The sequence below is a fragment of the Bombyx mori genome, chromosome 19, assembly GCF_030269925.1.
Source record: "Bombyx mori chromosome 19, ASM3026992v2".
NCBI lineage: Eukaryota > Metazoa > Arthropoda > Insecta > Lepidoptera > Bombycidae > Bombyx > Bombyx mori.
The window spans coordinates 7714279-7728769 of record NC_085125.1 but is presented as its reverse complement, the minus strand read 5'-3'; the positions used below and the strand labels follow the sequence as shown (position 1 = coordinate 7728769).

The window sequence follows — 14491 nt, the reverse complement described above, 5'->3', positions numbered from 1 at the left end:
ACGTTTTCTTGGGTGACTGCAGTTTTTGGACGACCTTGACGGGGATCATCACTGAGCTTGACACGTCCACGTTGAAACTCAGCAAACCAGCGATAAATTGTGGTTTTGGATGGGGCTTCATCACCAAATGCAGAAATCATCCGGTGAACACACTGTTTTTGTGTTAAACCACTTCGAAAGTCATAATAAATCATCGCTCTTGAATTTTCTCGAGTCAATTCCATTTTCTCAACGACTAAACAAGTTTGACAAAACCTCGTGAGAAGACCGAGAATCTTTTTTAAAATAAATAAATGGTATTCGATTTTTAAAACCAAGGAGTTTTCAATTAAAAAGATTTTAATATGACAGGAACAGTGGAAATATTCCATTCCCGATACTTTTAGTGCAGCCTAGTATGAAAATAATTTTAACTTTATGCTAAGTAGAAGGTAGGGAAACTTTAAGCGAGAAAAAATTAACAAAGGCGTTAAAAGGAAACAAATGGATAAGCTAGGTAAAAACAAAATATGTACATAAACATATTAAATCTCAATTTGTTATTGATTATGAAAGAAGATAATACATTATTAAATAAAGGACAAAGCAAAAGGCAGGAGAGGAATCCATGTTTCTATGTTAAAATGTTCGCTGAGTATAAATAAAAAAAATGGGCTTTATCGATTCTATCATGGTTGTACCCGGCTAGTTAAAATCAAAAAATTTAAGATATTTTTTTTTAAAGAGATTTTATGACCTGGTAACTAAGACCTTTAAGTCATGTATTATTTTACTTTATATTCTTAATTTTAAGAAAAATGATAATATGGAGTGAAATGAAATGAAGATGATTAATTTGAGACATTCATCAACTGGGATGAAATTTAATGAAATGAGATAATATGGGATGAAATATAATCGCAGTAAAATGGTGGTCATTTAATTTTACTGAGATTTTTATTTGGATGAGGAGAGCCGCAGACCGGGCTCAGTGGTGTGGATTGGGAGAGGCCTATGTCCAGCAGTGGACGACTGTGGGCTGTTGATGATGATGATGATGATGATGAGATTTTTTCAGTGGACTTTTTGGAGGAACCCGAGAAGTTACGTCCAGCAGCTTTGTTTCATTTTCCCACATTTGTGCACTTTCACAGATATTAAACAGTTAATAAACCACCTTTATTATACATTTAAACCTGAAAAAACACTAAATAGACAAAATAAAACAAATCACACAACTTCACTTCTCGCGTTCCCGCCAAAAAGTCATAATTTAAGATACGAATTGGAATTGCACAGAGTAGGTACTAACTGTACTAAGCGTATTAACAAATGAATGTTAAATATGGTGTAATCTGGGTTTCGAATATAACCTAAAATAAAATTGGAAAATTTAAATTTTCGGTGACCGAGAATCATTAACTTTATGTATTTCTCCTCATTCAAAATCAAATTAAATTAATACACAATATAGAACATGTCTCTGTTTCTAAATTATTTTTTGAAGACTTCTTTCAGCTGTAATCAACGATTGTTTTTACCCTGCAGGCAATTACATTCTACACAAGGTTTGTAAAATTAATATTTTAAAATTATAATGAAGCTAATTGAAACGATGGCATTAATGATATCATATAAATAGGTCCGGTCACCACATAAGCAGGTGGGCCCGGTGTCATTTACTACTAATATAGAGTAACATCGTTAATTAAAAATATTTCGAACGAAAACGTCTGAACGTTTATTCTGAGATAACATTTAAAAAAGGAAAGTTATATATAAAGATATGCTATTTCTAAAGATGTCATGATTTGACGAGTTTCTTTTGGAGAGTAGTTCACAAAAGGTAATTGTTAAAATATCTAAAATAATTTAATACAAAAAAACAAATCAAAACCATTATATTACAGATCAAGTAATTTATCAGTTATGTACGGTTTCTACTTCTACTCCACAGAAAAGTCCCACCTGATAATTGAGAAAATGATATTGACCTTATTAATATGTATCTAAGTGGGCAGTGGCATTCATAGACATCACAGCTGTTGTTTGATCAAGTCAATAGTAATTGTATTAATATATAAAACAGTATTTAATAATATCCTTTTACTTTTACAGTGAGGCTGCTGTATGCCCCTGCAACAATTGGAATAGATGGGTATTTACAGGCCAGGAAAAATGTCAAAGAACAATTTGTCAATTTCTCTGAGAAATTTAAAACTAAAATGAATGATTTTGTCTCCGATTCCAAAAACATGATATTCACTGAAGATTTGAAGAACATGGTTCATTTGGCAGAACCATCAGACTTGCAACTTGTACTAAATATGATTAAAAAGTAGGTTTTTTAATAAATTCAGAAAAAAAGATATTGATAAGATAAAACAAGTATTGATGGCCAACACATAATAAATAGAGACAATCAATCAATGAATAAAATTTAAAGTGAGATTCAGAGAATCTAAGAAACACTAAACTTTTTTGGCACTAATTAAATCTATTGCCATAATATTGCCACCTAATTGTATCAATTTCTATGTTGATAGAATCATTGGAATATTTTCATTTAAATTGTTTATTTGTCTAAATTAAATTCAAATATGTACTTAAATTGGAAAGCAGATAGAGAAAAAAAAGGCTTGTGAGTCTTCACAGATAGGATAACAAGAGAAAATAAAATGATGCAGAAATGCAATATTTTATGCATAGATTATGATTTTTAAATTATTTTGCAGCAAGATTTCATTGCAATAAGAAATGTTATAGTGCCCCGACTGAGATACATTTAAAATTTTAGATTCAACACACAAAGTACAGAGTTCAGATTTGGTTCATTCGTGTTTGGCCCAGTTGTAATGAGGATGTTTCATTTCTTAGATGCTCCTAAAGAAGCACTGCAGGTAAGTAATTTTATTTGGTTTATATCTAATAATAGGTGCAATTTGTTACAAACTCTGGCCTTCCAGTATTGTAAATAAACAGTCACTGGCCAGTTCAGCTTAGTACAGTGTAGGTAAAATTTTAGAGCTTTAATATGTAGATTAACTTGAAGGTTTTTTTTTTATAGGTTAGATGTGGACGAGCTCACAGCCCACCTGGTGTTAAGTGGTTACTGGAGCCCATAGACATCCAAAACGTAAATGCGCCACCCACTTTGAGATACAAGTTCTAAGGTCTCAAGTATAGGTGTAGTGTAGGAATGAAACCTTTTTGGAACCAGGTCTTTTTTGCTATGATATTGCTTCAATCCGGCTGTGATGTGATTTAGTGTTGAATGAGAATACATAAGAACCATAGAAATGGGGTGATTATTGCAGCACTTTACTGAAATTATTGTTATAAGGCAGGCAACGGCTTTGCGATCCACTGTCATTATAGATGTCCATGGGTATCTACAATCAAACACTAACCATCAGTTGGGCCCCAAAACATATTTTAATGTTGAAGATATTATGCAGCATGTAGCAACAGAAAGCAAAATTGTGTTAAAATTTTAATTTCTAATAAAATATGTTTTTTTTTGCAGTGTTTTGAAGAACCAGCAAATGATGGTTTTTTTGATCAACAAGTGTCATACCAGATATTACTTGATTTACTGTATTGTCATGAAATGTTTGATGAGATGTACAGGGTCTTTGAGAAAGTACAAAAGAAACAAATAAATATGACAAAGTTTCCTAAATACTGTGTGGTGTTGATAATGGCAGCTTGTTATAAAGAGGTATTTTTCCACATGTCTCGTTTATCTTCATATAGGAGAAATTTGTAGCCAACCGGAAATCATACAAATTGCCAATATCTTATTATGTCAAGAAGCAGTTAAGAAGCCAATTGTAGGCACTTAATGGTGGATATGCTGATAGTCACATACAGTTTGTATCTGTGGTTAATACTACTACTACTTTTGATAAACATTGTATGCAATAACTAAGAAACATAGTATCTGCCAGTGGATTTGAATTCAAGTATAGTCTCAACACTCAATATGAATCCATAAGGCATTCATCTGACTATGGTTGCCAACTGTACCACCATGAACTGTTGTAGTTCTTTCTACTGTCCTGAAGCACATATTATTTGAGTATATTATTTTATTGCATCATTTATACATATAATATGTGTACTCACCTTTTATGAAGTTAATGCCCACCCTTTACATTGTTCTTTATTATTTCATTTTTAGAATACACCAAAAAGTTTAGAATATGCAACAAAACTATGGTCAGATATGGCTTCAACGGGAACATTACCACTCAGAAGAGCGGCGACTTCTTTTGCTGGTCAGTATATCAATAGTTACGAAAAATCGTATATGTACACACTTTCTTCTTCTTCTTCGTCGCTTTCTTCATTACTGAAGGTCGTCGCCCTGAAACTTGACCGTGGCCTGTCTCGTGAGCTGTTTCCATCTCGTCCGGTCCTCAGCTTCTCGAATGGCGGTTGCGACTGGCAACCCAGTTAGAGCGGTTATTTGATCACACCAACGGCTAGGTAATCGGCCGCGGGGTCTCTTTCCTTCTACTTTGCCCATCACAATCACTTTGTCCAAGTTATCTGATTGTTGGCGGGCAATATGACCGAAGTAGCTGACGATCCTATGGTAACAGATTGTTGAGAGTCTGACTCGGATCCGAAGCTGATCCAGGATAGATTTATTTATCCTCTTGGCCGTCCACGGAATTCGGACACACACTCAAGTATAAAATACAAAGTAATATTTTCTACATAATACAGATCATTATGTGGTGGTAGCTGGGTATTAGGGAATTAAAAGTCCGGTACTGTATGTACTGAGTTGATGATATAATCATTAAAAGTATTGCGATAATGCTACTTTGTACTTACAAGCAGTGTATTATAATATTATTTTTAATTTTTATTTCACATGATGGTGAGTGGTTATCTTCGCCCATGCACTTCAGCAATGCCAGGAGCAGAGCTAATTTGCTGCCTACGATACTACCAGTATCTCAAACATCTGTTGGCACATAGGTTGTCTGGCTTTGCGTTTTCGATTACCCTGACTTTAAAACAATATCTATACTAATATTATGAAGAGGAAAGATTTGTTTGTTTGTTTGTATTGAATAGGCTCCGAAAGTGCTGAACTGATTAGAAAAAATTTTTCACTGTTTGGAAGCTACACTACTCCCTAGTGACATAGTCTATAATCTTTTTTGAAAAAAATTAGGGATCCTTACTAAAACTCCAATAATGTAACCCAAGGTGTAAAAAAATTACCTAAAATATTCTTTACATCGCATACCCTGCGAAAACTATTAATGATAGAATAACATAATGTACTAAGACTTTGTAGAACACATTATTATTTACAAAAAGTGTCGTGACAACATATGTCTAACTGTTATCGTTATGCCGCAATAAGTGTTCTTTTATTTTAAAAAACAAAACAATGTCATATATCGTTGAAATTTTTGTCAAAGACCCGAGAGAAGCCGGAGCGGGCCGCTAATCGTGTAATAAATGACTTATCAATAAATGTAATTTTGAAAATATTATCCAACAAAAAAAAAAATTGTAGAGGAATATAAAATAAATAAAACAACAATTTGGGATAATCTGTTTGCAGGACTCGCATTAAAACAGGGAGCTCCTCACATCGCCTTGGAATCAATATCAGGCCAACGACAGCATTATATCACAATTAGAAATATTAAGGTATCAATTTGGTAATTCTGAATTTCAAGCTAATAAGTTTTCCGACTTATACGAAGCTCAACCTGACAGAATAAATTACTGAAGATTTGCTCACTAGATTAACGGGGCCCGTAGTCATAGCAATATGAATGTCACTGCCCATCTTAAGGCGTGAGTTCGGAGTTGCTTTACATAATGGTTATACCGGTTTTCAAATCGAAACCAAAGCGCATGAGTGCAGATGGCAGAAATAGGATGATGACAATTTTATTTATTTATTTATTGCGTAGATGGGTGGGCGAGCTCACAGCCCACCTGGTGTTAAGTGGTTACTGGAGCCCATAGACATCTACGACGTAAATGCGCTACCCACCTTGAGATATAACTTCTAAGGTCTCAGTATAGTTACAACAGCTGCCCCACCCTTCAAACCGAAACGCATTACTGCTTCACGGCAGAAATAGCAGGGTGGTGGTACCTACCCGTGCGGACTCACTAGAGGTCCTACCAACAGAAAAGTTGCCCTTGCAATTTCATAATATATTTAAAATCTTATCATCTACGTTTCGAGACAAGATTTGATTGTGATGTTTTTTATACTAACAAACCACGTTACTATTTTTTTGAAGAAGGCCAAGTGACATCAGCTGTTGTTAACATTATTGAATAAATTGAACAGTTCTTAAATAAATACAAGATTTTATTGCAGGCCATGGCTCTAGCTGATATGGGCAGAGTGGACGACGCAATACCGATATTACGAAGTGTATTAAACATCGATTCACCCGATCAGAAAGACAAGCACACATTCTTTGAAGAAACTGTAAGTCACCATCAAGGAGATTCATAATTTGTTTAGTGGTTAGCCCACTGAGTTTCTCGCCGGATCTTCTCAGTGGGTCGCGCTTCCGATCCGGTGGTAGATTCTGCGAAGCACTGCTCTTGCTAGGGTCAGTGTTAGCCAACTCTCCGGTTTGAGCCCCGTGAGCTCACCTACAAACGTTACGGTGAAGCTGAAATAGCCTCCTAAGGCTATCAGCATAGGAAGGAACTAAAAAAAAAAAAAATTAGTGGTTAATTACCGCTACTCTGTCTTAGGGTCCCGACTATATTTTCTATCTAAGACCTTATATTTCCATCCATATTTTCCATTTTTCTTTAAGATATTTGGTATTTGAGTGTAATTGGTGTATTTTCTCATGCGTTTCCGATTGAATTTGGTAAATGTTTGTTTGTTATCGGATATCGGATTTTTTACTGGTGATAGGAACTCTTGTGAGTCCGCACGGGTAGGTACCACCACCCTGCCTATTTCAGCCGTGAAGCAGTAATGCGTTTCGGTTTGAAAGATGGGGCAGCTGTTGTAACTATACTGAGACCTTAGAACTTATATCTCAAGGTGGGTGGCGCATTTATGTGGTAGATGTCTATGGGCTCCAGTAACCACTTAGCACCAGGTGGGCTGTGAGCTATTCCACCAATCTAAGCAATAAAAAAAAATACAATCAATACAATGTTAACCTTCAATCCGTTATTGGTAAATTATAGAAAAAATTAAAAAATTTGTTTTCTTAACAGATATCCAAAGTTGGTGAAGCAGTTGAAAAAACGAACAACAAGGATACCAAGATCGAATTCGAGGATGTCAGGAAGGCACTTATAGAGAGAGGACTCATTGATAAGGATGTAAGTTCATAAGTACATATCGAGGGCTAAAATGTTAGGTTAAGCTCGCGTTTCGCTTAACACGCGACATTTAACTTTGTAATTAAAGGTACGTTTTATTTGGTATTAGCGTCAACAGTTCGATGTTTTTAATTGAACTTTAATTAAGTTTACTCCATTGAAATGACCGAAGAAGTTTGTTTGTTATGATATTTTTTTCAAATGTTTAATTTTAAATGGCTCTCCTGTAGAGTTGCAAAAATTTCGCTCAAAACCTCAATCTTTTCACCCCTCGATATGTTGCAAAAATTAAAATTGTCAATTTTAATAATGTTTTGTTGTACGGAGAGGATTTAAGTGGGCAACTTAACAGTATAAGTAAACATAAATCATTTGAATTGAAAATACTAAATGTCGTATCTTCTACGATTATATTACGGCTATAGACATAATAAAAACTACTTTTACTGTTTAATCCTGCATTCAATTCACACACGATTGAAATTAAAAAAAAAAAATTTTTTTTTTCTTATTTATTCATTATTATTATTGTTTTTGGCATTGGATTGGTCACACATTAAGAAAGCCTAATACCTATCTATCTAAGAGAACACTGACCTGGAAAGTGTGGCAAAAGAAAGAGAGTCCATCCAAGAACAACTTTGTTCAGTAGAGCAGGAACTGGGCGTCTTGGGTACGACGTGGGAGGTGCTAGAATAGACTGCCCAATACCAATGGATTGGACCAATGGAAGAATTTGATTCGAGCCCTACGCCCCAGCAGAGGGTAGATAGAAAGAAGAAGAACAATGCGTACGCTAACTATTACGATTTATCATCAACTTAGACGTCTGAGTCCCTAAAACCTGTGGAGTATTCGAAACATCGGAAATATTAAAGAGAAAATAATAGACCCAAGTGTATTCTTATTTTACAATTGACTAGTGGTTATTTTGATATGGCTAGAACTAGACAGGCGATGAATTTCCCGGTCCAAGAAACTTTTTGACGTGACAACGTCTTATAATTCGATGGAGCCGGCTGCACGCACGAAAAAACATGACTCATGCGGCGTTACCTCTCTCTGAGGCGTTCCATTTAAGGCTTGAAGTGCAAGCGAGAGCGCGCAACGAGCGACAAAGAGGCACAATCGGCCTCCGCGTTCGGCAGCGTTCGACATCTGTCTCTCTCCTACTTGAGGGAGCGATGCATCCGCGTGGACAGCTGCTATACAATAATACATTTACATGTTTTCGTCAAGTATGAAGTTCAGTGAATGTGTTGTCAATTGTTTATAGCAACGATAATTGCGATAATTGAAAAATGAAACCATTCCATCAGTATTTTCTTATGACGTTGTTACGTTCAACTATCGTCAGTAAACCAACTTTACAGACAACCCATTTTTTTAGAGTCGTACATCGAAAAGAGTCCTTCTGTTAAATATAAATATACGTAATAAATATGCTATATAGAAAATAAGGCTAGCCGTGAACTTGACTTTCCTTTAATTTAATAAACAAAAAACTTCTTTTCAGACTCTCGACAGTCATCTGAATTTTGAAATTAAAATACAAAACAAGTTTAAGGATGCACCACGTGGAATGCCTTTTCAATCGAGAAACATGCCGTTTGGCCAACGAAAAATTAGGAAGGATTTGCAATAGTTACTAAATTATTAATAAATAAAAATGTGAGAATGGACTGTGTAAAAGCTATCATCAAAACTGATTGAGCTGTAGGTACCTGAAAATAAGGCATGAAAATTACATTGTAACATAATATATTAAACGTTAATATTATGTTAAATCGTTTTGTTTTTAATTTTAACCCAACTCCTGAGTTTTTCCTTTATTGATTTATTGTATTATTAATGAATAATTTTAAAAAAATATTAGATTACTGCACTCCTTCTCTATATTCTTTATAAGTCTGGGAAATTTCATACTCCTCCGTCCACGCAATTTTCGCAGAAGGGGTACAAAGTTTTTGCTTCACGTATTAATATATAGATATGGAATAACAAACCAATATTAAAGCCTTCGTCAAACAGAACGCGTACTTAGCGCCGCGTACTAAACGTTGCGCTCTTTTCATGTCACACCAATTGACTAGATGAGTAACGCTCCTTGACGCAACGCATTCGCCAAATCATAGCAGTGCCTTTCGATAGCAGTGTGAAGATTTAAAAGTATTAAGAAATCGAGTGATTCAGATGTGGCATTGTATAAGCATGGGTATTTTCTAACTATTGATATCATTTTTTCGGGCATTATCTAGTATTTTAATACACATTCACTCGGACGCTAAAATAAAATTTGTTAAAAATTACAACGCCTGACGTCAAAGCGTCCTAACGCCGCGACATAGCGCTGCGTACTTATAGCGCTGGGGCTCTGTTTGACGGTATGTTACCATAGTAGTACAACACATCTCGGCGTCATAGCGAGGCGTCAATTTAGCGCTCTGACGCGCGCTAATTACGCGTTCTGTTTGACGAAGGCTTAAACCTTTTTGCGAAATGCTTATCAAAATTGTTTAAAAATGACGTTTAATTAAAGAATGTCGTATTTCCAAGATGGCATAGAATGAGAAAGCGTGTTGGAAATATCGACTATCTCTCTCGCGCGTCCCGAACATAATTGCAATGACAATTGACAACACGTAATATTGCTTGCATCCATGGTAGCGGGTACTTAGCTATCACACAAGACGCCTGCACCCGCCTCCTCGTGCTCCGACTCTGACTCGGACATGGAGGTCGACCTCGCCCCCGCCTCATCGACGGATGGATTCACCCTGGTACAGAAGGGTAAGAAGCGTGCCGCGGAGTCTCGAGCTCCCGCGGCCGCTAAAATTAGCAAAGCCGTGAACGCGTCGCGCCCCCGCCCTCAGACTCCCGTTGCGCCCCCAGCCCGTGCCACTCCGTCGCCGCGTCCGGTGGTACAAAATAAAACCCAGACCCCTCCCCCGGTTATCCTTCAGGAGAAGGCAGCTTGGGATCGAGTTTGCCTGGCCCTTAAGGCCAAAAATATAAATTTTACGAATGCCCGTAACCTCGCGAACGGCATTCAAATTAAGGTTCAAACACCCGACGACCATAGGGCCCTCTCTTCTTACCTCCGTAAGGAACGTATATGTTTCCATACTTATACGCTCCAGGAGGAGCGCGAACTCCGCGTTGTAATACGCGGAATCCCTAAAGAGTTAGATGTAGAGCTCGTCAAGGCCGACCTGTTAGAACAGGGCTTTCCAGTGAATTCTGTGCACCGTATGCACACCGGTCGCGGTAGGGAGCCATATAATATGGTTCTAGTCACCCTCCAGCCTACCCCCGAGGGTAAGAAAATCTTCAACACACAGACCGTCTGTAGGCTCTCCGGTATCGCCATCGAAGCCCCCCATAAAAAAGGCACTCCTAGCCAGTGCCATAACTGTCAATTGTACGGGCACTCTTCCCGTAACTGTCACGCGCGCCCCCGATGTGTTAAGTGTTTGGGCGATCACGCCACGGCCCTCTGCGCTCGCGACCAAAAAACCGCGACGGAACCGCCTAGCTGCGTCCTGTGTCGAACACAGGGTCACCCCGCGAATTACCGTGGTTGCCCCCGAGCCCCTAAAATAAATCGCCGCGTCGCCCGCTAAAACCGCCTCCGAGCTTCCGGCCCAGACATCAAAGCCTCGGCACCCTCTGCGTCGCAGGCTAAGCCAGCGTTCGTTCCGGCGGCGGTGCCCAGTGTCTCGGCCTGGGCAAAACCGCTGCCGTACACGAACACGGCTACAACTCCCTCCTCCGCGATTCGTCCCGCCCCCGCGACTCGTCCCTCTCCCGCGACTTGCCCTCCGACCGCGTCCGAAAATCTCGCTTTAGCGATCGACTTCTTTCAGTCGATCAACTTTGAGCGCGTTAACGCTTTGGGCGACGCCATTCGCGCTGCCTCCACTGCACAACACTTTATCGCCGTTGTGCAGGAATACGCCGTATACGCGTCATTAAATACGTACGTCCTCCCCTCACTCCGCCGGTAATCAATGGCGTATATAAGTAGAATAAAGCCCCTATCCGTAACGATAGGATTTTTTAACGCTTACGGTCTCGCAAATCAACGTGATCAGGTTTCTGACTTTTTGCGTGACCATCAAATTGATATCTTTTTAGTGCAGGAGACCCTACTTAAGCCCGCGCGCCGTGACCCTAAAATCGCGAACTATAACATGGTCAGGAACGACAGGCTCTCTGCCCGTGGTGGTGGTACCGTCATTTACTATAGAAGAGCCCTGCATTGCGTCCCGCTCGATCCTCCCGCGCTCGCTAATATCGAAGCATCAGTGTGCCGAATCTCACTGACGGGACACGTGCCGATCGTTATCGCGTCCGTTTATCTTCCACCGGATAAGATCGTTCTAAGCAGTGATATCGAGGCGCTGCTCGGTATGGGGAGCTCTGTCATTCTGGCGGGCGACCTAAATTGTAAACACATCAGGTGGAACACCACAACCCCGAATGGCAGGCGGCTTGACGCGTTAGTCGATGATCTCGCCTTCGATATCGTCGCTCCGCTAACCCCGACTCACTACCCGCTAAATATCGCGCATCGCCCGGATATACTCGACATAGCGTTATTAAAAAACGTAACTCTGCGCTTACACTCGATCGAAGTAGTTTCAGAGTTAGATTCAGACCACCGTCCCGTCGTTATGAAGCTCGGTCGCGCTCCCGATTCTGTTCCCGTCACGAGGACTGTGGTAGATTGGCACACGCTGGGCATCAGCCTGGCTGAATCTGATCCACCATCGCTCCCGTTTAACCCGGACTCTATCCCGTCTCCTCAGGATACCGCTGAAGCCATAGACATCTTAACGTCACACATCACCTCGACATTAGATAGGTCATCGAAACAAGTTGTAGCGGAGGACTTCCTTCACCGCTTCAAATTGTCCGACGATATTAGGGAACTCCTTAGAGCTAAGAACGCCTCGATATGCGCCTACGACAGATATCCTACCGCGGAAAATCGTATTCGAATGCGTGCCCTACAACGCGACGTAAAGTCTCGCATCGCCGAAGTCCGAGATGCCAGATGGTCTGATTTCTTAGAAGGACTCGCGCCCTCCCAAAGGTCTTACTACCGCTTAGCTCGTACTCTCAAATCGGATACGGTAATAACTATGCCCCCCCTCGTAGGTCCCTCAGGCCGACTCGCGGCGTTCGATGATGACGAAAAAGCAGAGCTGCTGGCCGATACATTGCAAACCCAGTGCACGCCCAGCACTCAATCCGTGGACCCTGTTCATGTAGAATTAGTAGACAGTGAGGTAGAACGCAGAGCCTCCTTGCCACCATCGGATGCGTTACCACCCGTCACCCCGATAGAAGTTAAAGACTTGATCAAAGACCTACGTCCTCGCAAGGCTCCCGGTTCCGACGGTATATCTAACCGCGTTATTAAACTTCTACCCGTCCAACTCATCGTGATGTTGGCATCTATTTTCAATGCCGCTATGGCGAACTGTATCTTTCCCGCGGTGTGGAAAGAAGCGGACGTTATCGTCATACATAAACCCGGTAAACCAAAAAATCATCCGACGAGCTACCGCCCGATTAGCCTCCTCATGTCTCTAGGCAAACTGTATGAGCGTCTGCTCTACAAACGCCTCAGAGACTTCGTCTCATCCAAGGGCATTCTCATCGATGAACAATTCGGATTCCGTACAAATCACTCATGCGTTCAACAGGTGCACCGCCTCACGGAGCACATTCTTGTGGGGCTTAATCGACCAAAACCGTTATACACGGGAGCTCTCTTCTTCGACGTCGCAAAAGCGTTCGACAAAGTCTGGCACAACGGTTTGATTTTCAAACTATTCAACATGGGCGTGCCGGATAGTCTCGTGCTCATCATACGGGACTTCTTGTCGAACCGCTCTTTTCGATATCGAGTCGAGGGAACCCGCTCCTCCCCACGACCTCTCACAGCTGGAGTCCCGCAAGGCTCTGTCCTCTCACCCCTCCTATTTAGCTTATTCGTCAACGATATTCCCCGGTCGCCGCCGACCCATTTAGCTTTATTCGCCGATGACACGACTGTTTACTATTCTAGTAGAAATAAGTCCCTAATCGCGAAGAAGCTTCAGAGCGCAGCCCTAGCCCTAGGACAGTGGTTCCGAAAATGGCGCATAGACATCAACCCAGCGAAAAGTACTGCGGTGCTATTTCAGAGGGGAAGCTCCACACGGATTTCCTCCCGGATTAGGAGGAGGAATCTCACACCCCCGATTACTCTCTTTAGACAACCCATACCCTGGGCCAGGAAGGTCAAGTACCTGGGCGTTACCCTGGATGCATCGATGACATTCCGCCCGCATATAAAATCAGTCCGTGACCGTGCCGCGTTTATTCTCGGTAGACTCTACCCCATGATCTGTAAGCGGAGTAAAATGTCCCTTCGGAACAAGGTGACACTTTACAAAACTTGCATAAGGCCCGTCATGACTTACGCGAGTGTGGTGTTCGCTCACGCGGCCCGCACACACATAGACACCCTCCAATCCCTACAATCCCGCTTTTGCAGGTTAGCTGTCGGGGCTCCGTGGTTCGTGAGGAACGTTGACCTACACGACGACCTGGGCCTCGAATCAATTTGGAAATACATGAAGTCAGCGTCGGAACGATACTTCGATAAGGCTATGCGTCATGATAATCGCCTTATCGTTGCCGCCGCTGACTACTCCCCGAATCCTGATCATGCAGGAGCCAGTCACCGTCGACGCCCTAGACACGTCCTTACGGATCCATCAGATCCAATAACCTTTGCATTAGATGCCTTCAGCTCTAATACTAGGGGCAGGCTTAGGGACCCCGATAACCGTACTCGTCGAACTCGACTGAGCTTCTCGCCGGATCTTCTCAGCGGGTCGCGATTCCGATCCGGTAGTAGATTCATTCGCGAAACAATTGCTCTTGAGTTGTTAGGTCTCCTTCGGAGGCGCTCGGGCAGTTGTTAGCAAATCCCACCCCTCTTGGCTGAGCCTTTGCTCGCCCACCTGTCCTGGTGAAACTGGAAAGGCCTTCGGGCCACCAGTAAAGTTTCAATCATAAAAAAAAAAAAAATATCACACAAGACAAGATATTTTACAGATACTTGAATCTTGCTAACGACATTTTTAAGATAAGTTTTCACAAATACAAG

The 14491-nt window shown here is 40.8% G+C and overlaps 1 protein-coding gene across 1 annotated transcript; it reads left to right on the top strand.

Moving 5' to 3' along the window:
• The first annotated feature begins 1290 nt into the window (after positions 1-1290).
• Positions 1291-9110, top strand: LOC101742765 (pentatricopeptide repeat-containing protein 2, mitochondrial). The gene is made up of 9 exons (XM_004922311.2): positions 1291-1547; positions 2098-2317; positions 2777-2879; positions 3506-3700; positions 4163-4259; positions 5570-5658; positions 6347-6460; positions 7216-7323; positions 8840-9110. Exons 1-9 carry the CDS (start codon positions 1457-1459, stop codon positions 8966-8968), a joined length of 1146 nt encoding a protein of 381 aa, XP_004922368.1. The 5' UTR covers positions 1291-1456; the 3' UTR covers positions 8969-9110.
• Positions 9111-14491: the final 5381 nt, after the last annotated feature.